Source organism: Alternaria ventricosa, assembly GCF_023758065.1.
Source record: "Alternaria ventricosa strain BMP 2768 chromosome Unknown scaffold_11, whole genome shotgun sequence".
NCBI lineage: Eukaryota > Fungi > Ascomycota > Dothideomycetes > Pleosporales > Pleosporaceae > Alternaria > Alternaria ventricosa.
The window spans coordinates 855,051-882,735 of record NW_026055691.1 but is presented as its reverse complement, the minus strand read 5'-3'; the positions used below and the strand labels follow the sequence as shown (position 1 = coordinate 882,735).

Here is a 27,685-nt window from a genome sequence, read left to right as displayed (position 1 = left end):
CTGTGCTGTCATACTGCACCGTTCTGGGCACGCTTGCGAACCCCGCTGCTATTCGTCCACTCAGGCGTCTTTTCTCTCTCCTGCGCGAATAACTTCCATGCCGTGCAGCCATTGAGCCACAATCTACCGGCTTGGTGGCGCGGGCGCCCATTTCGGTTGCATGCCAACCAGCACAGCAAGTGCAAACGAGCCTGAGTCTAGATGCCAACTCTAGACCTCAGCATCTTACTATGCAACGCCTGCACATGACAAAGCCGTCGTATACGTACGTCTGGCGCAGCACTTGCTCACATTCCGCAGCACCACCAGCCATCAAGGCCATCTGGCGTCCACGCCGACGGTCAGCGTGAACGCCTCTCCGGACAACCTGCCGCGCCCAGTGCAGCGACAAGTCCATATCCACATCTGCCGCATTATGGCAGCTTTGCGAGCTCACCTGTCAAGTCTGTCAGCGCCAGCCGCAAATTCTGATCTACATGGTCCCGTCCTCTGAGCGGAGTCGGTCTTTAGTCCGGCAATCTCCGTCCCAGTGCCATGGAGTGACTTGACCCGACCAGCTTCCCCGATTCCACTGGCCATGAGACCTTTGAATCTTGAAACACTCGTCTTGAGTCAACAACGACTTAAGACGTCACAGCTGTCACTGCTTCATGCCCGCGCGGGTCCTGCCGCCCAATGAAAACCAGCTCATCCCTCCAGCGTAGCCAGCAACCCATGCTAAGATGAGGATAAGCCCTACCTATCAGATCCGCATCGCAGTGCGAGATAGCGTCAGTTTACACGATACCGATTATCGGCCAACCTCATGGGACCTCGTGGGAATGTTGACTGCGCCTTCTCCAGCAGTTGCACAATTTTCGCACTGGAGCAAGGCTGAACATGGGACGCGTCATCAGCACGCAGAGGAAATTTCCAACATCAAATTGGGAGAGACAATTGCAATTGATGCAGCTGAAGACTGGGTGACAGTACTACACGCGGGCTTACACCGGTCTCCAGGACAAGGCCATGCCTACTTGTCTTTGTCATGCGTAGCATTGGCAGGCTGACAATCACTTGGCCGGCCTTATACACTTACCATAGACTTACTACAGCCATCGAACTTCAGAAGCATCCAACTGCAGACTTGAAAGATCGTCCCTGCCAACACATCTCTGTGCACTATCTTTGGCGCTCTCTGTACCCCTCTTCAAAGGCCGCGTACACAGAGACACACTTTCTTGCATCCAGAACCTCCTAATCACTCAATGTCATGGTCCAGAGGCCGCAGCAATCTAGTCGCACGTTCTATTCCCTATACCCAGCGAACCGCAAGCCGCCCTTCCGCCCCGGCCGCTGTGCACCAGCGTCGGAGTCAAACAGACCATCATGCCATTATCCACAACCGCTCCATTCCGTCTCAGCCCGTCTCTCACAGCGACCCTGACGCATAAACCACGGAAAGACATTGGCGACCGCTAATCGGCCCGCCTCAAACCGTAAAAGGGGTCTAGTGTCCAGAACCCTCAGACCCTGACCCATCATCTGGCTGAACTCTTACCCATCGAGCCACAGAACACACACACTGCTGTTTCACGGTCTTCGACCCCGAAATCCAGTCATGCCACATTACTTTCCCATCACTGGAAGCGCTGCTACTCCCTACTAGACGTGAAAGGGCTTCGAGACGGCTTTGACGCGACGCGCGTCTCGTGTCGTCTTTGAACTGGCGGTCGATGCTCTTGCCGTGCCGTAGGTTTTGACAACTCGCAGCTCCGTGCAAGCCTCACTTGGTTTCCCCATGATCGCTGGTCTTGGGTGAGCTTGTTGCACTGTACGCATTTCAGGGAAAGACGATGTTGGAGCAGGGCTGAGCTGGAGGCGACCGTCGTGAGGATATGAAGTAATGCGTTTCGCATAAGGCGCTATCGTGAACAGTGATAGCCATCTACTATGAGGGCCTCACTTGTAAACCTAATCGCTCTCTTGAATCATGCGAGCCTGAGGAGTGGGATTAGCTTGGACTGGCGACTGGTAGACATAGTCGCCAACCGATGCCATGAGTGGCAAGTGACTGAAGTCAATTCCAACGACGTAGCGTATAGCAAGCTGTAGTCCATTTTCTTCAGAGAACATATTGGTGCTGGGCCATTGCAACCTCGACAAAGAGGGAAGAGGATAATGGTCGGCAAAGTGTCATTGATACATCATTGTACGTAGCATCCGGGGCTTTCTATATCCTCTTCTCCCCCTGCTCAGGCTCATCCCGAAGGAAGCCATGAACATCCTCCTCATCCACGCTACCAGGCTCGCGCTCAAGTCCAGTGGTCGTGCCATCGTGACTATACTCCATGACCGGCGGCTGCTGATACTGCTGCTGCTGTTGCTGGCCCATCATACCCCCCTCAAAGTCCCCCACACCCCTCCCCTCACCCCCCATAAACTCCCCATCCATCTCCCCCGCCAACCCCAACTCGCGAATCGTCCTTACGAAAAACGCCTCTCCCTTCCGATCCCCCATGATACCCCCACGAGCTACACCCTCACCACGCGCAACATCCCTCACAATGGCGCGCGCACGCTCGTAATCGCCATCCTGGGCCAACGCACGCACAACAGCGGCCATGGCGCCCCAACCAGGCAAGTTTTGTTTCTTTGACATGCGCGTGAGCACGCTCATCATCTTGCCCACCTCACCAAAGGAAGCATAGCCCTCTAGCAAGCGGTCGAAGAGGACGCGGTCGCTGGGCATGCGCGGTGCGCTGAAGAGGCGGAGGACGATGTCGTCGACGCCGGCGATGTTGGGGGGGTCAGACTGGAAGTAGTGTGTTATAAGCGACGTGTAGACATGTACACTGGGGACGAATTTGCGGCTTGTCATGTGTTCCATGACGGCGCGCATGGCGTGGAAATTGGAGTATTTTTTGAGGAGCCGGTCGATGGCTGTGGCGTAAATGTAGTCGTTCATTTTGAGGCCGTTGGCTTCGAGGTCGTTTAGGATCTTGAGGATGCGTTCGGTTTGTTGGGTGGAGGTGAGGTTGTCGAAGACTTGGTTGTCGAAGGCGGCGCTGATGAGCATCGTGTGTGTGGCTGCGTCGCCCTCCAGTCCGTCTTTTTCCATCTGTGCGAGGATCTTGAAGGCGGTGCTCCTGTCGCCTGCTCGAAGGTAGAGCTGCACGAGAGAGTTGTATGTGATGGCGTCGGGCTTGATTTGGAAGTTCCGAGACCAGGTGAGTAGTTTTTGTACTAACTCTACTTTCTTCTGGTGGTGCATTCTCTCGCTACGGTTTTGTACAATGGCGGATATGGCGCCGTTGATGACCTCGATAGAAGGCTTTGTGCATGGGTTCACTGCTTTGCTGGAAGATTGGACCTTCTTGGGACCCTTTTGTCCTTTGGTCTGCTTCTGAGAGTTGGCGAGAGCGTGCTCAGCTGCGACCCAGCGTTTGCCCATATCGTCCAGAGCGGCAAAGGCTTCATTGACCTGTTTTAGAGACATCAAGCCGTTGATACGGGCGGTCCAAGCATAGTTGCTTGGCTCTAGACCAGTCCTCAGCATGCGCTGCCACATTGCGTTGAGGCCATCGAGATCCCTTGCCTTTGCGCAGCCTTCCAAGAGTGCAACCCAGGAGTGCATATTTGGCTCGACCTTGTGAGCGATCATGTGGTTCCAGACCTCGACGGAGCGCTGTGGGCTGAGTACAGTCATGTACCCAGAAAGAAAGGCGTTGTATATAGCGGGGGGTATAGTCTTGTCCAGCGTGGCGTATGTTTTCTCAGTCTCCCGCCACATGCTGTCCAGCGTGGCTGCCGAGCCTTTGCTTGACACAGCACGCCCTATTCTGGTCATGTAGAATGCTTCCAAGTTGGTGTACTCGTCGCCTGTATTATCTGGACCAAGGGTGTCTCCGGCTTTTCCAAGAGCTACTAGGGCTTTTCGTGGAGCGTCATTGATTTCCTCCATGATCGTGACCTGGACATCTTCTGGTAGTTTTCTGAAGTCCGGCGTTTCTGTGTGTTTCAATACTGAGTCTACAAATGAGCCGGCAAGTAGCTGTCTAAGGAAGGCTAGAAAGGGAGCGGCCTCCTTTTGTGTTTTTGGGTCCAGTGCGTCCGAAATACCGTAGAAATAAACAGCACAGAAAGCCAAGGCAGGACTAGCGACATAGTTGGGAATGTAGCCTTGCAAGCGCATGTTAAACTGTCTCTGATCAAGCATATCCGGAATTGCGTCGACAGGTGGCAAGTGCCATTCAGTACTGACAGAATCTATGGTACCGCTCCCTGGCCCCATGCATTGGAAGAAGAGTCGCCATACAGACAGCAGCTCCGTGACTAGTGAAGGAATGTCTCTTGCCGATCCAGATGAAGAGTTCACAGCACGTATGATTTCATACGTTAAATAACCTATCGTTGGCCTGACCCAGTACTCTTTCCGAGCAATGCCAAGCTGCGCATATTTGAGAAGTACTGCAGTTGGTGTGACCTTCAAACCCGGGCTGGCTGCACAAAAGGTACTCGAGACGGCTCTGAGGAGTTTCGCAAATACCCGGTCTTCACTCAACAGCTGCGCATCGCGATCTGTTGGCTCCGTCAAGGCTTTGCAGTCGCGTGAAGTATAGATGCTCTCAAACGCCTTCCAGGCTCCATTGATCTTGCCGTAGCGGAGAGCGTCGAGCACTGGATCAGCAAAAGCTGTGCCCAGTCCAGACAATCCGTTCTGTACTGCATCGACGTATGCAGGTTTCTCCTCACCACCAGCGAACGTTGAGCCCGGGTTCGTCTCGTTATAGATGTGTCTGGAGTATCGGCCAAGTGGTTGTTGGCTGCCGGGTGGTTGCCCGTTGCGTGCGCTCGTAAATCGTATATTTGGCCCGTTGCGATTCGTTTCCTGGGCGCCATCTTCCTCATCTCTATTTTGCGTAGATGCTTCTTCATTTGGCGGTTCGGCGGCATCGTGTGGCTTTCGGCCGGCCAGCGAAACGATCGTGGCTCTAGGTTGCCATTGAGGGCTTCGCACGGGGGCAATTCGTCGGGCCAGGCGTGTCCGGCACTGTCGACATACGTATGCGCTTAGCATAATGCTGTGGCGAGCCTGAGGAGGGTGGAGGGGTGTGAACGCTGGCGACGATGGTCAGCTGGTGAGATCGAAACCTTTTGGCGTAGGAGTTTGCACACCTGCAATCGCTTTTCAATCCCTCATCTGCGCGTTGCTATCCACTCAGAGAATCCCAGTCAAGTCAAGAACCCGTCCCTAGTGAATTGTTGTACAGAAATGCGTGCAGCCACAAATCGCGTGCAGGCGTCGCGATGTTGTGCGGAATACCTCCGACCAATGGGACGCCATGACGTCCACACGCTCCACGTGACTGCGGGCTTCCTCCAGAAACCTCTCATGCCATCACAACCTCATTGTTCATGCTCTTCATAGCGAAAGAGCTTTAATACTAGAATTCTTGTCATCTCCGAGCCTCAGTGTGATTGATAAAACATACGATGACGACCCTGATCCCGCGGCAGTTCTATTCGCAGGAGGAGCTCGATAAGCTTTATCCGAAAGAGCTTGAATTGCAGCTCGTACAGATTGTGAGCACCAATTTCATAGCTTCTTTTCGTGCCACCACTAACTGAGATGCTAGTTACTTCGTCACGGTGAGTTGCGGCAACGCGTTACCGATATGTTGGCAAGCTTGGATACTGACGTCTACACAAAGGCGAAAGAAGCCCTGTGTCTCCTCGATTCCAAAATGTAGGCATCCTAGTCCGTGCATTACAATGCCATTGTTAACATCACCAGACTGGACTTCCACCTTGTAAGACACCTCTCACGAGCTGACTGAGGGGTTTCTAACTCAAGAAGATTGGCCCTACTGCAACTCCGCCCGACAACTTACCAGTATAATACTGAACACCAAGGACTTTTCGAAATGGGATCAGCTGAAATATCGCCGTCGTCTCGAGACTTTTGGCATGGATGATGGGCCCGGTACCATATTCGCTCATTTACCCCGGAGGGCCCACTAACAAGAACTAGTCATCGCATCAGGACCTAAAGGCGAATTTGATGCCATATGTCAACCCGGTGAACTCACGGATAAGGGCCGTGAAACCACTCTAGCCCTAGGAGAGCGCCTCCGCCATCTCTATGTCAACCAGCTTAAGTTCATGCCCGAGCTCATCTCCGATAGTGACATGATCTATCTACGCGCAACGCCTATTCCACGCGCTCTAGAATCTCTTCAACAGGCCTTCTGGGGCTTCTATCCACCATCCGCACGAACTGCTGACTTCCCTCCACCAACAATCATCACCCGAACCCCGGCTGATGAAACGCTCTTCCCCAACGATGCAAGCTGTCGACGTTTCGCTCAACTGAGCCGAGCATTCGCGCAACGTGCAGCTGAGCGTTGGAACGACACCGATGACATGCGCTACCTCACCAAGGTGCTTTCGAAATGGATGCCGGGAGAGCAGAAAGTAGCCGTGGATTCTCACCCCAGGCTTTCCGGTATCATGGACACCCTCAACGCCACCGACGCACACGGTCCGGAAACCAAGCTGCCAAAAGAGTTCTACGACTCCAAAGCCCGTGCCATCATCGATAAGATCGCGGTCGAGGAATGGTACGCAGGTTACACCGAGTCCTCCGAGTACCGTATGCTCGGCATCGGCGGCCTAATGGGCGACATCACCTCCCGAATGGTCGGCAGCGTCGAGCGCAACGGCAACTCCGGCATAGTCGAAGTCGGCGGCGTAGACGGAAAACTAGGCAAAGGACGAGGCGGCGAAACCAACATCCGCTTCGCCATGTCAGGATGCCACGATACTACCCTGGCCGGCGTACTCACGTCACTGGGTGCCTTCAACGGCGAGAAATGGCCCCCATTCACCTCGCACATCGCCGTCGAAATGTTTCGCAAGCGAAACCCCACCTCCATCACAAACCCTCCCGTCGCCCCCACAGAGCAAAACCCCGCTCTCAAAAGCCAAAGCTGGTGGTCCTCCCTTTTCGGCAGCACAAAAACCACTTCAGACTCCAGCCTCACCCCCGAAGGCATAGCCCGCAAGCCCATCACCGATCTCACCACCGCACAGCGCGACCAACTAAACGACTACTACGTCCGTCTCCGTTACAACGACAAAGTCATGGAGATACCGGGTTGCAAAGCACCGGGCAAGCATCTAGACGGGGATACCAGTTTCTGCACACTGGACGCGTTCAAGGCTATTGTGGATAAGTATACGCCGAAAAATTGGAAGGCGGCTTGTGCGAGTCGGTTGGATGAGCCGGCTTTTCCGGTGAAGGTTGAACCAGCGGGGTATGAGTAGTTTGTTGTGCGAAGGGTGAATACAGGTTGAGGAGAAATGAGGGTAGTGGCGGTATAGACTGTTGACATGTTGGTTGAAGAATAGAGATAGACTAGATACAACAAGATTCCATTCCCTGACTTCCACCCTAGCTATAAATCGCCCTTGAACACATACGCCTCCCTCTACTTCCCCGAACGCGCACCGCCGCGTATCAGGCACCACCACTTGACGCGCCAATCTCGAGCAAGACGATCATACTTCTCCTCTAGCCCCACAATCTTCCCATCGCGTTCCCTCAGCTCCCCCCGTAACCCTTCCACCTCTTCCCTCAGCTCCGAAATCCTTGTCCAATCTTGTGTTTGGAGCTGCGCCTGGAGAACCTGAATCTGTTGGCTCAACTCCATTTTCTCAGCTCTCAGCTCAGAGATGGTTTGTCCGTTTTGGATTTGGTGTTGTAGGAGTTGGTGGCGGAGGTTTATTTTGTCGGACTGGAGTGAAGAGATGATTTTGTTGAGGTCTTGTACTTCTGTGTCGGTGCGGTGTGTGTAGTAGGTGAATATAGTGGCAACGATGCCGTCGAGGGCGCTGTTGGTGAGGGTTGCGAGGTGCGAGATGAGGTCTGTGGGGAATGCGGATAGGGGGAAGGAGGATATGGAGTAGGATGCCATGGTGAAGTGGGTGTGTTGGTGTTTTGGCGAGTGGAAGGAAGGATGGCGGTGGCGACGGTGGAAATGTGGTGATGATGGTGTTGCTGTGATGGTAGATCATGCGTTATAGATATAAGTCCCATGTAAGTTCAGAGCGTCAATATTGTCTTACTTCATAAAGGATGTGAGTCTTGAGTATGTGTTCAGCACATAGACCAAATGATAAGACATGTTGTGCACAATAGACTGTTCCTTGATTCTGCGACATATCGAAAGTGTCTCATCTTGTGACTTAGGTGCTCAAGCTTCCTTCCTACATTTCCCAAATACCCTCCGTCCTAGATACGACTTCAGCCTACCAAAGATATTTCGTCGCTTTGACACCTCAATACCCTCCCTATCCGCGACAATAGTACCACTGCCTTTACTCGCACCTTCCGCATTTGCGTCCCCTTCTTCTTCTTCCTCCTCCTCCTCATACCTCCGCACCCTCGCTTCTTCCGCCTCAGCCTCCAGCTTTTCCTTTTCTTCCTCCTCCTCCTTCTCTTTCACCGCCTTCGCCCTAGCCCTCGCCGCCCTCTCCCTCAACATCTCCCTCCGAGCCTTCAAATGCGCAGCATAGTCCTCTGCAACTGTCACACTGGTATCGTATCTCGCTGCTTCATCTGGAAAGTCGAGCGGTTTCGCGTTGGCTGGAAGGCCTAATCGTGCCATGTAGTGGTCCCAGGACTCGGTGGTAGGACGTGGATCGGGTCCGCTTTGTGTGGGTTTGATGTCCGCGATGATGTGGATTTGGAACGACATGGTTGTTGGTGTGTTGAAGGTGTGTTAGGCAAGGTGTAATTGTGACCTTGCGGGTTGGAGAAAAGGGAAGAGCCACTATAGTGTTTCAGTTGAGTGATAGACTTGGGAACGCATGGTACAGCGTTAATGTAGATTTCTTTGAGCACTTTCACCAAAGCATACAAAGGGCTATATTTAAGCGCACCATACAATTCACTTCAATGCCGAGTGAAATGTGGAACTGTTCTGCGTTTGCTTGATAGTGTGCCTAAAGAGAGCAGTTGAGTATGAATTACTTTTGATTGTGTTACTGTACATCAACTAAAGCCGCTGTACACGGACCCCTGTCTAATCGAGACACCTTCTCGTCGCACGGCTGACACCAGATTTACAATACTCATACCGCTAGTAAACACATTCGAAAAAGTGGCCTAGTCCACTGACAGTATACCCTAGACTCCAAAGAAGCACCCCACCTGTAGTATCTTACAGCTTCATCAGTACTCCCATCACATACCAAGCCACTGAAACCGGGCGGAAAGTTCAGAAACATCTGGGAGACATGTCAGCATACACGCAATGAGATCAGGGTGTCCAAAAGCATTCCACTAACTCGCAGAAGCCTCATCAGCCACCCTATCCGAATGCCGTATGGTGCCTGTAAAACGCCCTGTACCACCAGCAAGCATGCCATCAAACTCAGCGGCGCGAGCTGCTTCAGCGTCTTCCCAGCCGGTTTTCAAGTCCCAGGCCGCATCGAGTGCAGCCAGCTCAGATGGGTCGATCTCTTGCACAATGTCACCCAGGTGGCCCCACTTGGCGCTCAGCATAGCGGGCGCAAGAGCGACAATTCGCTTACCGAGCATCTGGTTGCGCCAGTGGGCAGCCATACCAAGAGGATCGACATCAGATTGATCGAAAGCTGTGTTAGACAGCTTAGCATAACCGCATGAAACAAACTCAATTGTTCGCAGTGAGGTAGTGCGCTCGCTGTCGGCCTTGGAATGCTCAGATCCGAAGTCGGAGAGATTGGTGCCGGGTGAGATTTGATCAATGATATCCATCCAACAGCCCTCGCGGGGCTGTGCCTTGAGTACAGACTGAGCGTCACCTGGAACTGGATTGTTTGCTAACGCAGGAATAGGTTGAGGCTGCTGTCCCAGAAGTAACTGCGTGTGCAATTGATGGACCTGTTGAGCGAGCTGGGCCACAGTGGCGAAATTGATATGCTGTTGAGCGATTGCTTGAACCTGCTGGTTTGGCTGCACCGGAGCTTGGGGTTGGCCTTGAGGTTGAACTTGAGCTGGTGCTTGTCCTTGACCTTGAGGTTGAGCTTGATTATGTGCTTGTTGTCCTGGGTTGTTGGGCACCTGTCCGATCTGCTGTTGCAGTTGGTTATGTAAGGCCGCTATATTATTGTTTTGAACAGCTCCAGCGTGGGCCTGCAGTTGTTGAAGTTGCGCTTGAAGCGCCTGGATATAAGCCTGGAGGGTCTGCTGCTGGTTTGGCGCTAATTGCGGACCCTGGGCACCAACAGCGCCAAATAGTGCACCTACCGGAAGATGAGGCGGCATTATGTTGTGAAATGCCGCTGGTTGCGGGACTGCATGGTTCGGGTTGGCGTGAGGACGCAGCACGCCCGTAAGTGACACCGAATCCAGTACCAAAGTCTGCAGCTTGTACCGATCGTGCATCTTGACGAATTCGCGCAAAGCTGGTGGCGTAATCCAGCAATTGTTCAGCACGAGTTGTTCTACATGAGGGAACTGAAGCAAACCTGCCCTCACAAGAGCTGCATCAGTTGCGACCAGCACCGTGGGGTGGATAGAAGGAGGATTCTCTGAACGACCTCGTATATCCATTACGGGAGCAGGGAATAGCAGTTTGTTCCTCGCGTAGAGTCCCTCAGCATGTTCGCCTCCAGTGACAAAACCAACTTTTAGGTGACGGATGTTCGCTCGACCAGCAACATGATGGCGGAGTAGGTCGAATAGTACACCGTGGCTTTGTGTGGGGCTAATCTTTGGCGCGTCAACGAAGCAGGTCTCGTCCTTTTGCACAGTTCGCCAGCATGGGATCACCATGATGGTAACGTTGTGGAGTTCTGGTAGTGCGTCCCAGAAATCCGAACGATTTAGCATTGGGAGGTAACGATCGGAGAGCCCGGAAATGTTCAGCGTATGCACGTATTGGAACGTGGTCGGGTTGTCGATGATAGAGAGCATGTACGAAGACATGAAAGCTCGTTGGGCCCACTCAGTCTCCAATAGCCATTCTTTTTGCGCCTTGGTGAGATTGGCGGGTATGACAGGGTTCACAAGGTGCGCTCCTTCCGATGGCATTTTACTTGATGAGAACAGAATACCTGTACCTGAAGGTGGTGCGGCTGACACAAAGCGCTCCAGAACATACGGGTCGTCGAAACTACTAGGAACAGGAACGTCGCCAGTTTCATAAGGAGTTGCAGCATGGAGAAGCTGAGGATCTAAGTAGGGCATCTGTGGTTGCTCATCTGCTAGATTGTTGGCCTCCTTCAGCTCGGAAAGAGGAACTTGACCATCCATCCTGTATAGTGTGGCCAGTCTAACATCACTACCAGCGTTCTGATGGCATGCTTCAATGTGATTCCAAAGCTCCTGTTGGGCCTGGGCTCTACGATCTGGGATGGCTTTGGCAGTGCCAAAGACGCGAGATGGCCTTTGCAAGACACGTGCTCGAATAGATCTGTCCGGTCCGTTCAGCCATCCTAAACCGCTATCAATGGAAAGCGCCAGTTCCCTGACACTTTTAAGCTCTGAAAATGCTGTTTTCATCCGCGGTGTTTCATCAGCGGCATTTTCGAGTCCAGCGACAGTATCGAAGCGACGATACTCTTCATGTGGCCAGTCGTAGTTTCCCCAAAAGCTTGTCTTTTTCTCCGTCAGTGACTTGACGGGCGGCATGGAAAGCGATTCTTCGTTGACTTCAAAGCTCATGCCGAACTTCTTGATGTGTTCACCGAAGCCGCGGAAGACGTCGAGGCCATGACCATTGTATACTTCATCGCCGTTTGCGTTCTTCCATAAGTAGCTGGGTTGCTCGATTCGTGCGCGCTTTTTGCCCTTAAGGTCAGGCTTGTGCTCTTGTGCTAGCATGCCGTAGATCTCGGTATTGAAGGGAACAACCACTGTCCGGAAGATGACCTGCGAGACCGTTTTGTTCATCTCGCGGCTTACAAGACGTAGTGATTTTATGTCGTCGCGGTTGAGGTGTTCAGCGATCATCTCTACAAGCTCAACCGGCAGCTTCCATTCCGGGCGCCCGACCGAGGGACTAGGAAGAGTGTCACGCGACTCCTCATTCCTTGCAGTCTTTACTGCCTTCTTTCCACTTTTCTTGGAGGGGGGATGCTTTGGATCCTGATCAGATGCGAGCAGTTTGCTCTGGTCGAGCAGATAGTATTTGGCGGGTAGTTTTGTGGAACTGCGGCATTCGGGCCAAATATCGTTCGCTTGAGGGTTGGGGCTGATGCTGTTGTATAGCATGGCACTGACAGCACCTCTGAAGTTCAGGACGTGTGTGATGGCCTTTTCCTCTGGGCTCTCATAGCTATCGCGCGAGCGCTTCGAAGGGCCGGGCATGATGGGGCGATGTGAGTAGTTGAAAGTATAGTGGAGATTGTTCGCGGGTGACGAGGAGTCTCCAAAGGGAGCTGGTGCACCAACTGGAATTCGGTCTGCTTCGTCGTCCCAGTCGCCGTCGGTGAAGTGAACGCGCCGGGAGTGGGCACCGGAATCACTTTCACGGTGATCGTATATGCCCGAATCACCCAAATCCTCGTCTCCAAACCTCTCGGCGTCTTCCAACAGGTCCAAGTGTAAGGCAATCGCAAGCTCGTGGTCGTACGGACTTTCCGAGGTTGAACTCTCGCCTTCGCCTTCTGGTGCTTGAGGTGTAGGGTTGTACAGCGAGTGAGCGAAACGAGGATGCTGCCTTCGCCGTCCACGTGGGGCGACGCTGTATCTGTTTGCGCGGCCGCGTGATGAGGAGCCTCGGTAAGATGTCGCTCCTGGGTTTGCGAAGTATTGATGAATGAGAGGCTGGTATATGTTGGGCGCGTTGTTCGCGGCTTCGGGACGTGGGGAGGGCGTAGGGCTAGCAAAGAGGGTCGCGGGCTGTTGCGTGTCAGCGTATGGCAGGAGCGAAGGGGTAATGATGGCCTCATGCCTGCCAAAAGCAGATGTTGCTGTCGGCATGCACGTGCGGCGTGCCGTAACGGCAGAAGGTGCGTATGAGGTTTGCCGTACCTGGGCAGGAGCGTTTGTTTGGGTTCCGCTGCTCTCACCTTCCCCATCCTCGGGCGCGGCTTCGTTCGAGCGCAACGCCCACCATGGCGTCAGCCTTTGGGTTATACTGCGCCTGCCTTCGTTGTTCGCCATGATCTCGTGACTGAGCCAGACCGCTTCTTTCGAGGTTGGGCGATCTACAACGTCTCGGGACTCCAGGTAGCTTCCGAAGGGCACGCGGTACAGCGGTAATACAACACTGCGCCCATTGAGCCGCGACGGCAGGCTATTGGGAACCGGCGGATGTTTCTGTACCAGAGTGTCTATTAGTGAGATGACTCAAAGAGATCAGTATGCATGTCGCGACGAGAGGGAGGTTCGGCACGGCGGCATGCGGTGGTGTTGCATGCTTCAATCACAAGCTCAAGCCCAAGAAGTTGTTTGTGCTGGAGCCGCAAACGCGCCCCGCCGAGCCCATGCACGATGTCATCCCGCTCTGCGAACCATCCCCAGGTCTCCGCATTTGCGCCACGGCCGACATTACCCCTGGCAGCAAGATCCTCTCTCAGTGCTCCTAATGTTATAGCATCTTTACCGTTTACAGCTCTTTTCAGCATCGCGCCGTGTTGTTCACTTGATTAACCCCGTCTTCCGCTCCTGCCCTGTGTCTCAGTGGGTGTCGATCGATGCGCACGTCCCGGCATCTATCTGTCAAATACCAATTATTCCATTAGAGAAAATCTGTGTCTGGGAAGACTAGACAATCAGTAGTAAGAAAGAAAAGGAACTGGACTCTGCTCTGATCAGGCGTGCCACCGCCACCCTCATAGACCAGGTGCGGAGCGCGGAAATCCGCTCCGCAAGGCTACAGCATAAACCGCCTGCCCGGCGAGACGTACGACCCTCACATTCTCAACCACCAATGTCCAGCGCCAATTCGCAATCTATTGAAATCATGCGATCCTTCAATCATGCTTCACCACTTCTTGCTCTGCCGCGCGAGTTGCGCGACGAGATTCTTGGCTACCTGATCCTACCGCAGTACGTCTATACATCGACTTCGATAAAGGACACCCAGCATTTGTACAGATCGCGTCAAATACCCATGGATACATATGTAGATACACGCATCTATCTCCCTTCCCGTCCACCTCCAAACGTCCTAGCAACGTGTCGGCAGCTACGAGAAGAGTGTCTAGAACACCGTCTTCTGCTGTCAAAGGTCACTCCAACAACGCCAGACTCGGAGGAGCAGCCCTTGAGTTGGGTCGTGGCTGAGAGGCTCGGAACCGAATTTGCCGAAGAAACAGAGCGTGCCTGCGACGATGACGCTCTGCGTATTACAGTGGAGGTCCAGCGCCAGCTACGCGGGGCTCACGGTTACTACGTCCCCACGCGCGAAGAGATGTCGCCTCGTTTCCTTGCTCTACTTCCAATTATCGGCAGGACTAAGAAACTCAGGCTTGCTATTTGGCCCGGATACGACTGGTGGAATGGTGGTCCGCAGGTGTTCATCGATAAACGCGGGAATGCTCGCATCAACCCTGGTGAGGCAGCGAGGCCCAATGCTGCCTCAATTGCCATCAGCCGGATCCTCCAGTATTTTCCTAACGTCGAGGAACTCAGTGTGGACGTCCTCATGCAGGCATCCGAGGGTGGTAGATGGGATTTGCCTGACAAGAAGTGGGAAAATGTTCAGCCCTGGCTGGATGCACCCGTTACGCCTGCAGTAGGAGAGACAATCCGGAAAGTTACTAGGAAGCTCACCGGGTTCTGGAAAACATCAGAGCCGGAGCCCTTTTACGTACAACACGAGATTCGTCAATCGGGCAATGCTTGGAAGGTGGACAGGAAGGGCGATATGGGCACCGTGAGTCGCTTTCGAGCCATACGCATTTGTTCGTCGCTTACAACTCCAGCCGACAATGAAGTCCTTCTGCGATACCGGTAATGAAGCCGACATGGAATTCCTCAGATCGCTCGTGGTCGAAGAATCGTTCGTCCGAAATGATTAGAAAACATGAAGCTGAAGTCATGTCTAGACCCGCATGAGCGTCGGAAAATTACCGTAGCCCTATTCCTTAGTCTCACCGACGTTTATATTGCCCTCATCAAGCATCGGCGAAATGTTTCAGGCGCACGGAATGACTTGTGGGGAAGCTTGACTTGACGGACAGGGGTCCGGCTGCGCGGAGCATTCCCGACGCATCGCAAAATCGATGCACATCACGAAGAACATCGTCTTTCGACAACTAGCTGCTGATCAGCTTCTGAGGTTCTTCCGTCAGCTCCATCAATACTATACTACCAGCCAAATCCACCAATGTGTCAAGTGGCCCTCCCACCTTTCTCTGATGATCGACAAGTCTACGGCCTGACCATGGGACATCCTTGAGAGGAGTAGTGTCTATTTCGGGAATAGCTTGCTTGACATGTTCATTCCTTCGAAACAACGGGGTCGACTACGAACACAGATACTCCGTGAGCACGTTCTCCTCTTTCTATTTCTTAGCTCGTACGATGTCTGACGTTGTACTTAAACTTGATCTACAGCTTCCCAAGTCTACTACCCTCACTCCAAATAACGAATAGGCTACCACACTCATTTTCACTATTACCGTCTATCAATATGAAGTTCAGCGCACTCCTCATCGCCAGCACGGCATCTCTCGCCCTCGCTATCCCCACCGCTACCATCCAGAAGCGTGCAGACTACTGCGGCCAATGGGACAGCGCCGTGACCGGTGACTACACCGTTTACAACAACCTCTGGGGCCAAGCCGACGCCACATCCGGTTCCCAATGCACCGGCGTTGATGGTCTCAGTGGCAGGACCCTCAAGTGGCACACTTCATGGTCCTGGGCTGGCGGGTACGTCCTTCTCTCTGTCTACCACCAAACTCATACTAACATCTCCTCCAGCCCCGGACACGTTAAGTCCTACGCCAACGTCGTAACCAAAATTACCCAGAAGGCCCTCTCATCTATCAAATCCCTCCCCTCAGTCTGGAAATGGTCCTACGCCGGCGACGACCTCATCGCAAACGTCTCCTACGACCTTTTCACCTCCTCCAAAGCTGGCGGTGACCCCGAGTACGAGATCATGATCTGGGTCGGTGCTCTCGGAGGCGCTGGTCCCATTTCCGCCACTGGCAGCCCCATTGCTACCGTCACTCTGGCTGGCAACAGCTGGAAGTTGTACAACGGCAAGAACGGCCAAATGAATGTGTTCAGCTTTGTTGCCGAGAAGCAGATCAACAGCTTCAATGGCGATTTGATGGAGTTTGTCAAGGAGGTTACTGGCAAGCATGGTATGCCCAGCAGCCAGATCTTGACAAGTGTTGGAGCTGGCACTGAGCCTTTCTCTGGTAGCAAGGCGAAGCTTACTGTTACTGAGTACAGCTTGAGCATGAGCTAGATGCATCCCGCTCTTGCTTTATTGGAAACCGTGTAGATGCACATAGGCAGCTCTTCTTGTACATACCTACGTCTTACTCTGCACATACTTCTCTCGCGCACTGTACATACAATGATCAAAACATTGCTCTGGCTTCTTGCGTTCTATTGTGGTATCTACACTTCTTGCTCGACTTGGAGGATGGTATCGCGGGCCGCTCTTCCTCGTCTCGCTTCTGAGAACTGACGTTCCTGCTCCACGTTACACGAGGCAGCCACCGTTAGCATCGTCTAACCTAACCCGGTGCGCAATGCGACAGCGTCACTGGAGGCCTGACAGGTAAGCTTCAACAAGCCTTAAGAAGCTCCTCAGCCAAGCTGCAGGTGGAGATGAAAGAACCATACCAGCGCTGATCATCAACCTCGTCCTGCAATACTACATCAAACAGCAACAAAAATATGGCACCAAAAATCGCAATCATTGGCGCAGGCCCCGGCGGCTGCATGCTCGCACGCCTACTACTCACCCAATGCGACTGCAGCACCACCATCTTCGAAGCAGAAGCTTCCATCAGTTACCGTTCGCAAGGCGGCACCTTAGACTTGCGCGCCAACACAGGTCTCGCTGCAATAAAACTAGCAGGCCTGTGGGACGAGTTCCAAAAGTATGCTCGCTACGACGGCGAGAGTCTGCTTGTCACCGATAAAAACCTCACGACATGGTTGAGAAGAGGTGGACGCAAGACAGCAGACGGGAAGCTGAGCCCAGGAGACGCACCAGAAATCGATCGTGCAGATCTGAGGAGAATGCTCATAGAGAGCTTACCTCATGACACTGTTCGCTGGGGCTACAAGCTCTCGCGCGTTGAAGAAAGCACTTCAGGACTATGTCTGTGTTTCGCGAACGGTGAGGTGCTAGACGGCTTCGACTTGATCGTAGGTTGCGACGGCGCTTTCAGCAAGACACGCAACCTCTTAACATCAGAGAAGCCGTACTACGCTGGTCTAGGCGGCTGGACAATGTACATACCCAACGCCTCAACCGCCGCACCAGACCTATACAATTTCGTAAACAGAGGCAGCGTCTTCGCCTACTCCGACGGAAAATCGCTCTCCATACAACAACTCTCCGACTCCTCCATCTACGTCGCCTACTACGGCCAGCACCCCGAGGATTTTGCCCAAACATGCGGTTTCGACGCTCAAAACGACGTCGAAGCAGCGAAAGCAGTGTTGAGAAAGGAGCTGCACGATTGGTCACCTCGGCTCCTCGACGCAGTCGAAAAAGCGACAACAGGACTCGTATGGAGAAACCTCTACGAACTCCCCGTAGGCTTCACCTGGCCACACAAACCCGGTATCACGCTCCTAGGCGACGCAGCGCACGTCATGACGCCGTTTGCGGGAATTGGCGTTAACACGGCGTTTTACGACGCCATGGTTCTTACTGAGCAGATTGTTGCGTACAGTTCATGTAGCTCCGCCGGCGGCGAGGGTGTTGATCAGGTGGAGGCGCTGGGACGGTATGTAGAGGGGTATGAGAAGAGCATGTTTGGGCATGCGCATGCTGCACAGCGGCGTACCGAGGGCGCGAAGAATGCGATGTTGTTTACGCCTGGGGCGCCGAGGACGAGTATTGAGACGTGGGTGCTTTGGCAGGCGGAGGAGCAGGTGCCGGCGTGGGGGAGGGGGTTGGCTAAGGTGGTTGTGTATATGGGGTATTGGGTTTATAAACTGTTTGTGTAGGGTTGTCAAAGACACCCAGTAGGCTGGGCCGAAGGTGCATTCCCTTCTTCGTTTGTGGTGCGGTGATGATCCAGAGACGAGTACACGCCGTTAGAGGAGGACCGACGGAGGAAAGGCTTGAAGCGCAGCTTGTCATGAACAGCCAAACCTTCTGCATTCTATACGAATCATACGTAAAAGGGTGCTCCGAGTGCTCTTTTCGTGATCGTCAGCACGGGGATGAGAGTTTTGAAGGAAGGCGCAGTCTTGTTTCGGAGCATGCTGGCTGCCTGCTCCGAAGCGAAACCTCACGGAGCTTTCTACTCCGACCTTCGACACCGCCTCCGCGTCCTAACCATCACTTATCGAAACGTTACCTCGGTAGACACCATTTTTTTATCGTTTCCGATCTACATATGCACCTGCTACATTCATCCAAGTCGACCCAGTGAAGTATTGCTGAACCTTTCTCACTCTAGTGCAAGCTACCCGCTTCGGCTCGTAGCGACCAATAGGCGCAGAGCACCCAGACATGTGCGTCGCGCCGTACTGCATCTCAACTATAGCCCGGGAACGCAGCAAATCAGAACAACTGTGTTTCTGCTGATGACGACTAACTACTAGGTTGCATCTTCACCTTCCCTACATTGCGATGTTCGCCCCGCTACCGTTAATCCCACCATCCCGTGTCAACGCTACCGACATGGCAGCATGCTGGCTCCACGAGCTGTGATTGGGATGTTGCATTCCGTGAACGTCTGTTCCTGCAGGCATGACGCAGTAGAGACGCAAAAATGTCCAGGCGTAGCTTGCCTGGAGTCCTGAAGCTTGAAAATGGCTCAATCTTCTCGAAAGCTACAAAAAGGCCCGGAGAGCCGGTAGCTTTGGGCTGGCAAGTTCGATCGGCGTCCTCCAGCAGCCGTTTGTCAATATGAAGCTTCAATACCTTTCGTTGCTGCCATTGGCATCTATCGCCAGCGCTAGCTGGTCGAAGAACATCAATTACCGCTCGCCTTCGGAGCATCACCCTGCCCTGGGTGTCTCAATCCACAAGGTTGTCAAGAGGAACGACCCAGCAAGCAGCTATGCTGCCTCCAGCTTGAACTTCACCCATGGCGTCGCTTCAGGCGACCCATACCCCAACAGCGTCATTCTCTGGACCCGCGTCGCTCCTCAAAGCGACAACTCGCAGTCCAATGTCACGGTCACCGGCTACGCACCTCTTTTCGACCACGACAACGAGAAGTACGTCCAAGTGTCCAAAGCGCCAGTATGCGTAGAATACAAGGTCTACGACAACAAGAACTGCTCCACGGTCGTCGACTCCGGAAAGGTGTTCACGAGCTCCGATGTAGATTTTACCGTCAAAGTCGAGGCCAAGAACTTGAAGCCATACACCAACTACTACTACCAGTTCAATGTGTGCGGTTCGGAGAACAAGAGTCCTCTTGGACGTACAAAGACCACGCCAAATGCGGACGACGATATCACCGATGTTAGCATTGCCGTGTACAGCTGTGCAAACTACCCATTTGGTTTCTTCAATGCTTATGGAAATACCGTTCGCAAGGTGCGTGCTGAAGACTGGTCATATTTTCTACTGAGCTAATCGTCGAATCAGGACTCTGTTGATTACGTCGTTCATCTCGGTGACTACATCTACGAATACAAGAATGGAGATTACGGCTGGGGCAACTCGCTTGGCCGCATTCCTCAGCCAGACCGTGAGATCTTTACTCTTTACGACTACCGAAAGAGGCTCGCGACTTACCGTACCGACCTTGATCTCGTTGCTAGTCATGAGCAATTCCCATGGATTCCTGTTTGGGACGATCACGAGGTTGCTGACAACACCTACCGTGACGGCATGTCTGAGCTCAATAACACTGAAGACTCATTCCTCCGCGACGGTGGTGTCTCAGTCGACCAGCGCAAGATGAACGCTGTTCGTGCCTACTTCGAATGGATGCCCATTCGTCAAGTCGACATGGACGACAATCTGCGCATTTGGCGTTCGTTCTCCATCGGAAAGCTCGTTGACTTGATGATGCTCGACACCCGTCAATACGATCGCTCCATCACCGATCTCTACTGGAACACCGACTACGTTCACGACATCTCCAACGATGCCGGCCGCTCTCTGATGGGCTCCCGTCAAGAGAACTGGTTTTACCGCAGTCTTTCCGAGTCTTCCGAGCGTGGCACAACATGGCGTATTGTCGGATCCCAAATCGTCTTCTCGCGCGTCAACCAATCCGCTGCCTACGGAGAGGACAACCCGCTGAACTACGATGCATGGGACGGTTACCAGTCGAACAAGAACCGTACGCTTAACCACTTGTACAGCAACAACATCAACAACAACATCTTCCTCGCAGGTGATAGCCACGCATCCTGGGTCAGCGACCTAATCTGGCTCGACGAGAAGGACTACGACTCCAGCACCGGCGCCGGCAGCATCGGTGTCGAGTTCGCCGGCTCAGCAGTCACATCCCCCTGCCCCTACGGCGCGAACATCACGCTCGCAACCGCCAACAACTACTCTTCCATCATCCAGTCCTCCAACGCTGAGCTCCAGTGGCAGGATCTTTACTACCGCGGCTACTTTGAGCTGCACTTCACCCACGACGAGATGACCGCCAACTTCTTCGGTCTGCCGACTGTTGTTACGCGCAATGGCTGGGAGATTCCTATCGCCAACTTTACAGTCAAGAGTGGAGAGAACAGGCTGCAGAGGCCTGTCGCTGGTGGTATGGTGGAGAGTGGGAGTTTGAAGGGCGGAAAGACGGTGCAGACGAATCTGACTATCGATACTAACAACGGTACATGGTTCGTTAGTCAGGCGAACTTGGAGGTTTTGTAGAGTAGCGGATGACTCGGCTCAGTTACCCAGCATCCTAAGCCCGAGCTGGACCTAAAGTACCAAGGAATAGACACATAAAAAATTGCTCGCCGACATTTTTCTTCATTGCTTGGAGGTGATTACTTGAAACCATAAACAACGTTGGCTGGGCGTTTGAACCGTCGTGCTGCTAGGGATCCGAGCCCGGCTTGACAACTCGGTAGTGCGCGGAAAGGGTGAGGAAAGCGGAGAACAGGCCGCTATCGGGTGGGTCTTGGCATCTGCCAACTGGTGATGTCATTCTGTCAGCTTGGGAAGCACCGGAACTTCTTCCTCCTGAACATCCCAACTAAACTCTGACAGTTCACCAAACATACACGACACTATAGCAAATCGTGATGATGACCAACGCTGCTTCACCACATCGACCAACTCAGTGAAGAGTGGCATCCTTCCAGGGCCTCCCACGGTGCTGCAGCCAAGAGTCCCTAAGAAAGCTCACTAAACATCTCCGCTGCGGACACCAACGTCAAGATCAATCGAGACCCGAAGGTCTATTTCAATTCTCTGGGGAAACGATAGTGCCTTACGAGTACGTTTGGTCGACATTAAGGCCAACGCGAGCTAGCGCCTTGGGCACGTAGTCCCTTTCTGTCGGTTGTCTGTCAGCACAGCCACGCGGGTAGGTAGATCATGGCTCAAAAAGGAAGACTTGGTGAAAGAGTAAGCCCGATCAGGAGCTGGGGTAAGACTACGGATCTTACTCTACCCGCACCAAGATAGCTAGGCGATATCTTGGGGGCGATCGTGGGCTTGATGGATGCAAGCTCGCCTTGCAAAAGTATGGGATCTTCCGTTACCAAGACGGTGGACGGCGTCTTCTACGGCACGTTTAAGCGCTGTGCTCATTGGGCACATGTGCTAGGTTTCTAATGCGCTCGACTCTCGTTGGCCAGATTCATGCAGACGGCAGGCTCGCATCGGGGTTCACTCCTTCCGTCTAAATTCTTGTCAGCAAAATGGAGATACCAAGACCACTACCCATACCGCGGGTCACGCCTTACATCGCATGTACGGGCTCGGCCATGGCGGAAATGATCTCAAATCATACTGTTGACTTGGCGAAACCACGTTGAAGATTCCACCAAGACACCAGTGTCCATCTCCAAGAGTCTTTACCACCGATCCATGCTTCCAGTGCGTCGTCCACCGATGTCATCGGACCAGGGCAGAAGGGAAATGAAGTTGAGCTCTGATGGTGAAGTGGAGAGCCGTATGTGTATAAAGGACCGCACAGGATAGCTTCATTTATTTCCCATCAGCATCTCATATCCTCCTCACTACATCCACATACCATTCTACAGCTTCCGCTACTCACACAACATCCAACATGCATTTCACCACCCCCGCCCTCCTCGCTCTCATCTCCGCTCCCCTTGCCTTCGCCGCTCCCACAGCTGGCAAGCACGACTACAAGACCGACTGCAAGAAGGACTGGGACGCCAAATGGAACGCTAAGGACAACGGCTGGAAGAAGAACGAGAAGCTCTTCTACTTCGACGCCGAATACGTCGTCAAGGCCACACCCGACCAGGTCATCGCCAACACCGGCGCACCTGCTCCCGGTCAGCCCGGCGCTAAGGGCCTATTCAAATACGGCATCAACATCGCTGAGAACACCATCTGCTACAACATCACCCTGAGCGGTGTAACTGGAGACTACCAGTCCCCTGCGCTCACTGCGACGCACATCCACGAGGCTGTCAAGGGCAAAGCTGGACCACCCAGACTTGTAAGTTTACCGCCTTTTCCACTTGCATGCTGCATACTTGAGACGATTACTAACGCACATCTCACAGGCCTTCCCCAACCCTACCGGCCCCGATGAGCGCCGTACTTCCGTTGGCTGCCTCAAGGGTCCCTTCACTGTTGGCGTCATCAACCCGACTACCCAGAAGGACCAGGCTGATGGCTTCCACGTCAAGCAGATTGTAGCTAACCCCAAGGGTTTCTTCACTGACTCGCACACTGCGCAGTTTGTTGCTGGTGCTGTTAGGGGTCAGCTTGGATACTAGGCCATGTTCTGAGGCTGCACAGGGGAGAAGAAGTAATTGTTGAGGATAATACCTAATAATTTGGTAGTTTCTAATGTCTAAGAAATTAACGCATTATCTATACAGAGTTTTCATGATGTGACTTTTCCGTGGTGGTTCCTGTGCTTGAGGTTTGCAAAGGGTCTTATCGCAACTTCGGTGGTTGTGTACCATGGTCAGTATGTCACGATTCTCGAACGATTCGTAGGCGGCAGCGCAACCAGGAAATGACTGCAAAATTTGGAAAATTACATTCAGTAGCAGAGGTCTTCGCTGTACATTGCTCATGCGTATATAAAGCTGCTCCTAGGAGGCATATCCTACTCCTTACCTTATACTTCACCAACTTTAACAGTGAGCACTTCACCTCTGGTACCGTAAACTGCTAAACACATAAGGGAAGACTCAAAGTTACCACTCGGACGATAAAACCCAGCATGTCACGATATACGCCTCCCCCTCCACGACCGCCTCCTCTTCCATCCATCCGTCCTCTACCCGCCACACCTCTACGGCCTACTCCCGCTCCCCTATCACGCCCCACATCCGCTCCGTCTCGTAATACTGCCCGACCCAAAAGCCCGTCTGAGTCTCCGCCGATGCCTCCACCGCTGCCTCCCTTCCTTCTCGCATTTTTTTGCGGTAGCGCACCTCAAAATCTCTTCTTCCCGAATTGCGCAGCCTGCAGAACAATCACTCCCCACGCAATGCGTACAGAAGATGCGCCATCAACCGAGAGACCGTAAGAGAGTATTGGTACAGTCCGATGGCTTGGCATGTGCTTTTTCCCTGCTTTACAGCAGCAGAAGAAAGACGGAGAAGCGGGGAGGGAGCGGATTAAAGACATGTCGCGACGTCTCAATCAACTTAAGACTCAAGCAGACAAGAACAAGCGTTAGAGATAAGCTCGACCGGCTATAGCTCGTGATCGTACCCTCCCCTCTCGGACTGATTTCGGACACTGAAATGTGGTGAAGCAATAATTGCCCCCATTGACAAAACTCAACTCAACTCAACTTATACTGTATACAGAAATGATACCCATCTCACCTTAATCAAAGTTTATGTCTGTCATTCAAGCATCCGTCAATACGTACTCCTCGTTCTCGTTCGGTAGTGGAGGTGAAGAACGCGTCCAAGCGTTCTTTCCTGTCTGGGCTATGCTCTTGCGTTTGTTACCACTAGCGCGCCTCGTCTCTCACCACTCACTACTACCGAGCGACTTCCAACACCAGTCTCTGGATCGTCTCTTCTGGTCATTTGACTGCCATGACGCTCTCAAATCCCGCCTCAGATACCGCAGTATCAGCGATCTCAACATCCAAAGCCGATCCTACCAGCGCACTCAGCGTGCTCGCGATGCAAGACCCCTCGATTCCGACATCCGGCAAATGCCACATTGACAGATGCGCCACCGAAATTATGATACAAGTGGCTGAGAGCGTAGACTACAAGGGTCTATGTTCCTTGGCACGCGCCTCAAAGCGCTACACAGAGGCTGCGCAGGATGTCCTCTACCGCGTTGTCGACCTTCGTCCAGCCGGGGAAGATCCGGAATCCACGTTCGACAGTCCCACCAAGTCTGATCTCGCCGTGTTTCTCTGGACTATCACACAAAAGCCTCATTTGGCGACCAAAGTTCAGGATCTGTGGTTCCTGCCGCGTTCGATACCTGTCAAGTATCCACAGCTAATGTATTCCGGCGTGTCGCCGGTCTCTCCATTGATCAAGCCCGGAAGCTATGTAGTCAAAGTGAGTGAGAAGAAACTCGCTTGCGATCTCCTGGAACGTCTTACCGAGTTGCGTTCTTTGACCATTACCGCTCTGGATGACTACCTCTGTCGCACCGAGTTAGTCCAGTGCTTTAGAGATCTTCAGGCCATGAAATCTGAGTACTGGATAACTGTCCTCGACAAGCTCCTGATTCACTCGGAAAAGCTTGTTGATCTACTCTGCTTCTCGAAGCTTACGTCTATCTACCTCTCTCATGGTCATCTGGACTGGGCGGTCGTTACGTTACCTACGCTCCGTACTCTATGCATAGGTAGTAAAGCGACAGTGGAGTTGCCATCGAAGACGCACCGAGCTTTCAATATCACTTCCCTCATAGTCGAGGCTGCCAACAATACCCTTCCATGGGAGTTCCTGGGTACGGCAAAGCTCCTGGTATATTTGCCGAACGTTAAGGCCTTGACTTTGGGATCTTCTTTACCGGACGGACAACATTCCCGGTTCCCCCCACCCCTCTCAGATCGTCGTAGTACCAACAGCTTCGGAAATCTGGGCTCATTTACATCTCACTATGTCAGGATATTCCTTGCTCTTGGACGCTCAGTTGAAGATCTAAAGCTTACGTACACAAAGCCTGTACGATTCTGCAACACTTCGAAGACTCGCTTGGAAGCCAAAGAGTCCATACAGCTCCGGCGGATTCAGATCGCAGAATGTGCTTTGGTGGACAGTCAAGACCTCCAGCGGCTCGAAGGATCAAGTCCGTCGCAACTGTTACCTAGTCGCATTCGAACTCTAGTCATCACCCATCCTAGGTCTCCAGGGCCAGATGACGGGGACCGCAAGTCCAAGCTCACGAGCTGGCTAGGAGAGCTGACGAAGACCGACTTTCCAGACCTGGAACGAGTTGAGGTTGTGTGTTCGGTCGGATATGGCGATGGTGTGGAATTCAAGAAGCGTCTCGAGCAGTCTGCAGAAGTTCGCTTTCTCGAGACTATCGGTGTGACAGTGGTGATAAAGAAGGAGTGATCGACAGTAGGGTGCGTGCCGGCGTTCAGTCGCCAATTGAGCGTCGGGCATAGCCATCTTTCTAGATGGCACTAAGGGACACCTAAGAAGTACTCGCTGGAAGTCTAGTCGAACGACTTGCATCGTGTTATGTAGCATACACCTTCCTCCAAGGTGCATTGAGCCAGGCATTAACAGAATAACGAGATTCTACACACACAAAGCCCATCGTGCGCGTATTCGAATAAGTGCCTTTCCTGTTCTCGTCGTTGATATGCGCGACCTATGATCGAACACTTGCGTCAGGTACGGAGATGATGGATGTCTGACGCGGTGCCGCCTGACGATGGTGTCAACGTGGCGATGTCGTTGTTAGCAGCTGCGGCGCAAGGCGACCCCGTTTCAGGTTGCCTCATCAGTCGTATCCGCAAGGCATCAGTATTGATTATCTTACTCAGCTGCGAATCTCCCCCTCGCGCGTTCCTCCGCAACCTCCCTTGTTTGCACCTCCACCCCTCAACTCATTTCGACTCATCGCGCAGTCTTGCATCACGCGTGTGCGCACGATCCCTTTGTGCGAGCGGCCAAACAACGCGGCACCCTTCGGAGTTGTCGTCTGACCGATCAGAACGCTTCGGCGATTGGATAGTGCCGTATACGAAGGCAGGACTATTGTTTCAGCATCGCGCGATATCCATAGTCCCGCGCTGTTTCCGTTGTGTGAGGGAAGCTGGACAGCGCCCCTGGCACCATCGTGTTCCTCGCATCGCACGTATTCCGCTAGCGTGCTAGGCACGCTCAATTACACGGCACCCCACACTTTACCATGAGCATCGTCATGCCATCCACATCGATAAAGACGAGCGAGCTGTCGCGCTGGCAGCCATGGCTTGCAAAATACAATATCGCTGGCGTTGAGCTTAAGGGTTGGATAACCCTCCTCGCATTGTTACTTCCCTTACTATGCTTCGTCGCTTTCAGAGAGTACCGCAAGATGCAATACCAGAATAAGAAGCCGTTCCGGTTCCTGGACCTACCACAAGAGCTGAGGGATATGGTGTACGAGCATTTCCTTGACGACCCTATCTACCCGCCACCAGCGCGCAACGAGGTCCAGCGCTCAACGCTGAACTGGATGCGACCCGCGCGCTGGACATCCACATCCACATCATCGCCTGTGCGACACGAGAGTAAATGGATATTCCTAGCGAACAAGCAAGTGTACTCGGAATACATGGACATGATCTGCAAGCGCAAGACGTTCCACTTCAGCGTCACGCCCCAGACATACAAGCCCGCCACAAGCACCCCTCCATCTGCATTCCCAGCGCCATCAACACAGGACAACCGAGTATGGAACATCTCCCCCGACCTGCTCTCCAAAGTGCAAAACTGCTCCCTCAAGCTCGTCACAACATCCTCCATGCTCGGCGTCACAGACCCCCGCTCCATGACATCCTCATCCTGGACGCTCGGCCGCCGCATGCGCGAGCAACTCAAACACATGTCCAACGTCAAGACCTTTACTCTCGACGCCAAAGCGCTCGGTGATCCCCTCTGGAACCCGCTTTGGATCTGGTACCATGCTTCCCAATCACTCAAGATGCTCGGCACAGAGTACTCTGACACTATACCTCGGGGGCCGCAGCTCACTGGCATAACATTCAGTTTGGATACGTGGAGCCCGGGCGAGAACTACTTGAGGAGAGATGAGGCGAGTAGTGGACAGTGGGTGTGGTACTGCATGAAGAACCATCTTATTGGGACGGATATGGGTGCTGACATGACGGTGAGGGAGTTCTGCGCAAAGTTGTATCAGGAGTGCAGTATCTGTAGAGTGGATGAGGAGGGGGATACGACTGTGATTTGAGCTGTTGTGCTGGGCTGGCCCTGGCGGTGTTTGGG

General features: G+C 53.2%; 11 protein-coding genes across 11 annotated transcripts; 8 read left to right on the top strand and 3 right to left on the bottom strand.

Annotated features, from left to right (window-relative positions):
* Window positions 1-2,212: 2,212 nt before the first annotated feature.
* Window positions 2,213-5,059, bottom strand: J4E93_006796 (uncharacterized protein; the record flags this gene model as incomplete). The annotated part of the gene is given in 2 exon segments (XM_049344706.1): window positions 2,213-5,032; window positions 5,045-5,059. 2 exon segments carry the CDS (start codon window positions 5,057-5,059, stop codon window positions 2,213-2,215), a joined length of 2,835 nt encoding a protein of 944 aa, XP_049198360.1.
* A 416-nt stretch (window positions 5,060-5,475) lies between these two features.
* Window positions 5,476-7,308, top strand: J4E93_006795 (uncharacterized protein; the record flags this gene model as incomplete). The annotated part of the gene is made up of 5 exons (XM_049344705.1): window positions 5,476-5,565; window positions 5,619-5,631; window positions 5,694-5,744; window positions 5,840-5,965; window positions 6,014-7,308. 5 exons carry the CDS (start codon window positions 5,476-5,478, stop codon window positions 7,306-7,308), a joined length of 1,575 nt encoding a protein of 524 aa, XP_049198359.1.
* A 929-nt stretch (window positions 7,309-8,237) lies between these two features.
* On the bottom strand, window positions 8,238-8,741 carry J4E93_006794 (uncharacterized protein; the record flags this gene model as incomplete). The annotated part of the gene is made up of 2 exons (XM_049344704.1): window positions 8,238-8,694; window positions 8,737-8,741. 2 exons carry the CDS (start codon window positions 8,739-8,741, stop codon window positions 8,238-8,240), a joined length of 462 nt encoding a protein of 153 aa, XP_049198358.1.
* A 587-nt stretch (window positions 8,742-9,328) lies between these two features.
* J4E93_006793 (uncharacterized protein) lies at window positions 9,329-12,955 on the bottom strand (the record flags this gene model as incomplete). Its single annotated transcript, XM_049344703.1, has 1 exon — window positions 9,329-12,955. The coding sequence occupies one exon, from the start codon at window positions 12,953-12,955 to the stop codon at window positions 9,329-9,331; it is 3,627 nt and encodes a 1,208-aa protein (XP_049198357.1).
* Window positions 12,956-13,907: 952 nt separating this feature from the next.
* J4E93_006792 (uncharacterized protein) lies at window positions 13,908-14,936 on the top strand (the record flags this gene model as incomplete). Its single annotated transcript, XM_049344702.1, has 1 exon — window positions 13,908-14,936. The coding sequence occupies one exon, from the start codon at window positions 13,908-13,910 to the stop codon at window positions 14,934-14,936; it is 1,029 nt and encodes a 342-aa protein (XP_049198356.1).
* Window positions 14,937-15,614: 678 nt separating this feature from the next.
* Window positions 15,615-16,403, top strand: J4E93_006791 (uncharacterized protein; the record flags this gene model as incomplete). Its single annotated transcript, XM_049344701.1, has 2 exons — window positions 15,615-15,856; window positions 15,908-16,403. 2 exons carry the CDS (start codon window positions 15,615-15,617, stop codon window positions 16,401-16,403), a joined length of 738 nt encoding a protein of 245 aa, XP_049198355.1.
* Window positions 16,404-16,840: 437 nt separating this feature from the next.
* Window positions 16,841-18,127, top strand: J4E93_006790 (uncharacterized protein; the record flags this gene model as incomplete). Its single annotated transcript, XM_049344700.1, has 1 exon — window positions 16,841-18,127. The coding sequence occupies one exon, from the start codon at window positions 16,841-16,843 to the stop codon at window positions 18,125-18,127; it is 1,287 nt and encodes a 428-aa protein (XP_049198354.1).
* A 910-nt stretch (window positions 18,128-19,037) lies between these two features.
* On the top strand, window positions 19,038-20,969 carry J4E93_006789 (uncharacterized protein; the record flags this gene model as incomplete). Its single annotated transcript, XM_049344699.1, has 2 exons — window positions 19,038-19,676; window positions 19,728-20,969. 2 exons carry the CDS (start codon window positions 19,038-19,040, stop codon window positions 20,967-20,969), a joined length of 1,881 nt encoding a protein of 626 aa, XP_049198353.1.
* Window positions 20,970-22,338: 1,369 nt separating this feature from the next.
* J4E93_006788 (uncharacterized protein) lies at window positions 22,339-23,023 on the top strand (the record flags this gene model as incomplete). Its single annotated transcript, XM_049344698.1, has 2 exons — window positions 22,339-22,740; window positions 22,808-23,023. The coding sequence occupies 2 exons, from the start codon at window positions 22,339-22,341 to the stop codon at window positions 23,021-23,023; spliced, it is 618 nt and encodes a 205-aa protein (XP_049198352.1).
* Window positions 23,024-24,463: 1,440 nt separating this feature from the next.
* J4E93_006787 (uncharacterized protein) lies at window positions 24,464-25,801 on the top strand (the record flags this gene model as incomplete). Its single annotated transcript, XM_049344697.1, has 1 exon — window positions 24,464-25,801. One exon carries the CDS (start codon window positions 24,464-24,466, stop codon window positions 25,799-25,801), a length of 1,338 nt encoding a protein of 445 aa, XP_049198351.1.
* An 805-nt stretch (window positions 25,802-26,606) lies between these two features.
* J4E93_006786 (uncharacterized protein) lies at window positions 26,607-27,650 on the top strand (the record flags this gene model as incomplete). The annotated part of the gene is made up of 1 exon (XM_049344696.1): window positions 26,607-27,650. The coding sequence occupies one exon, from the start codon at window positions 26,607-26,609 to the stop codon at window positions 27,648-27,650; it is 1,044 nt and encodes a 347-aa protein (XP_049198350.1).
* Between the last annotated feature and the right edge of the window lie 35 nt (window positions 27,651-27,685).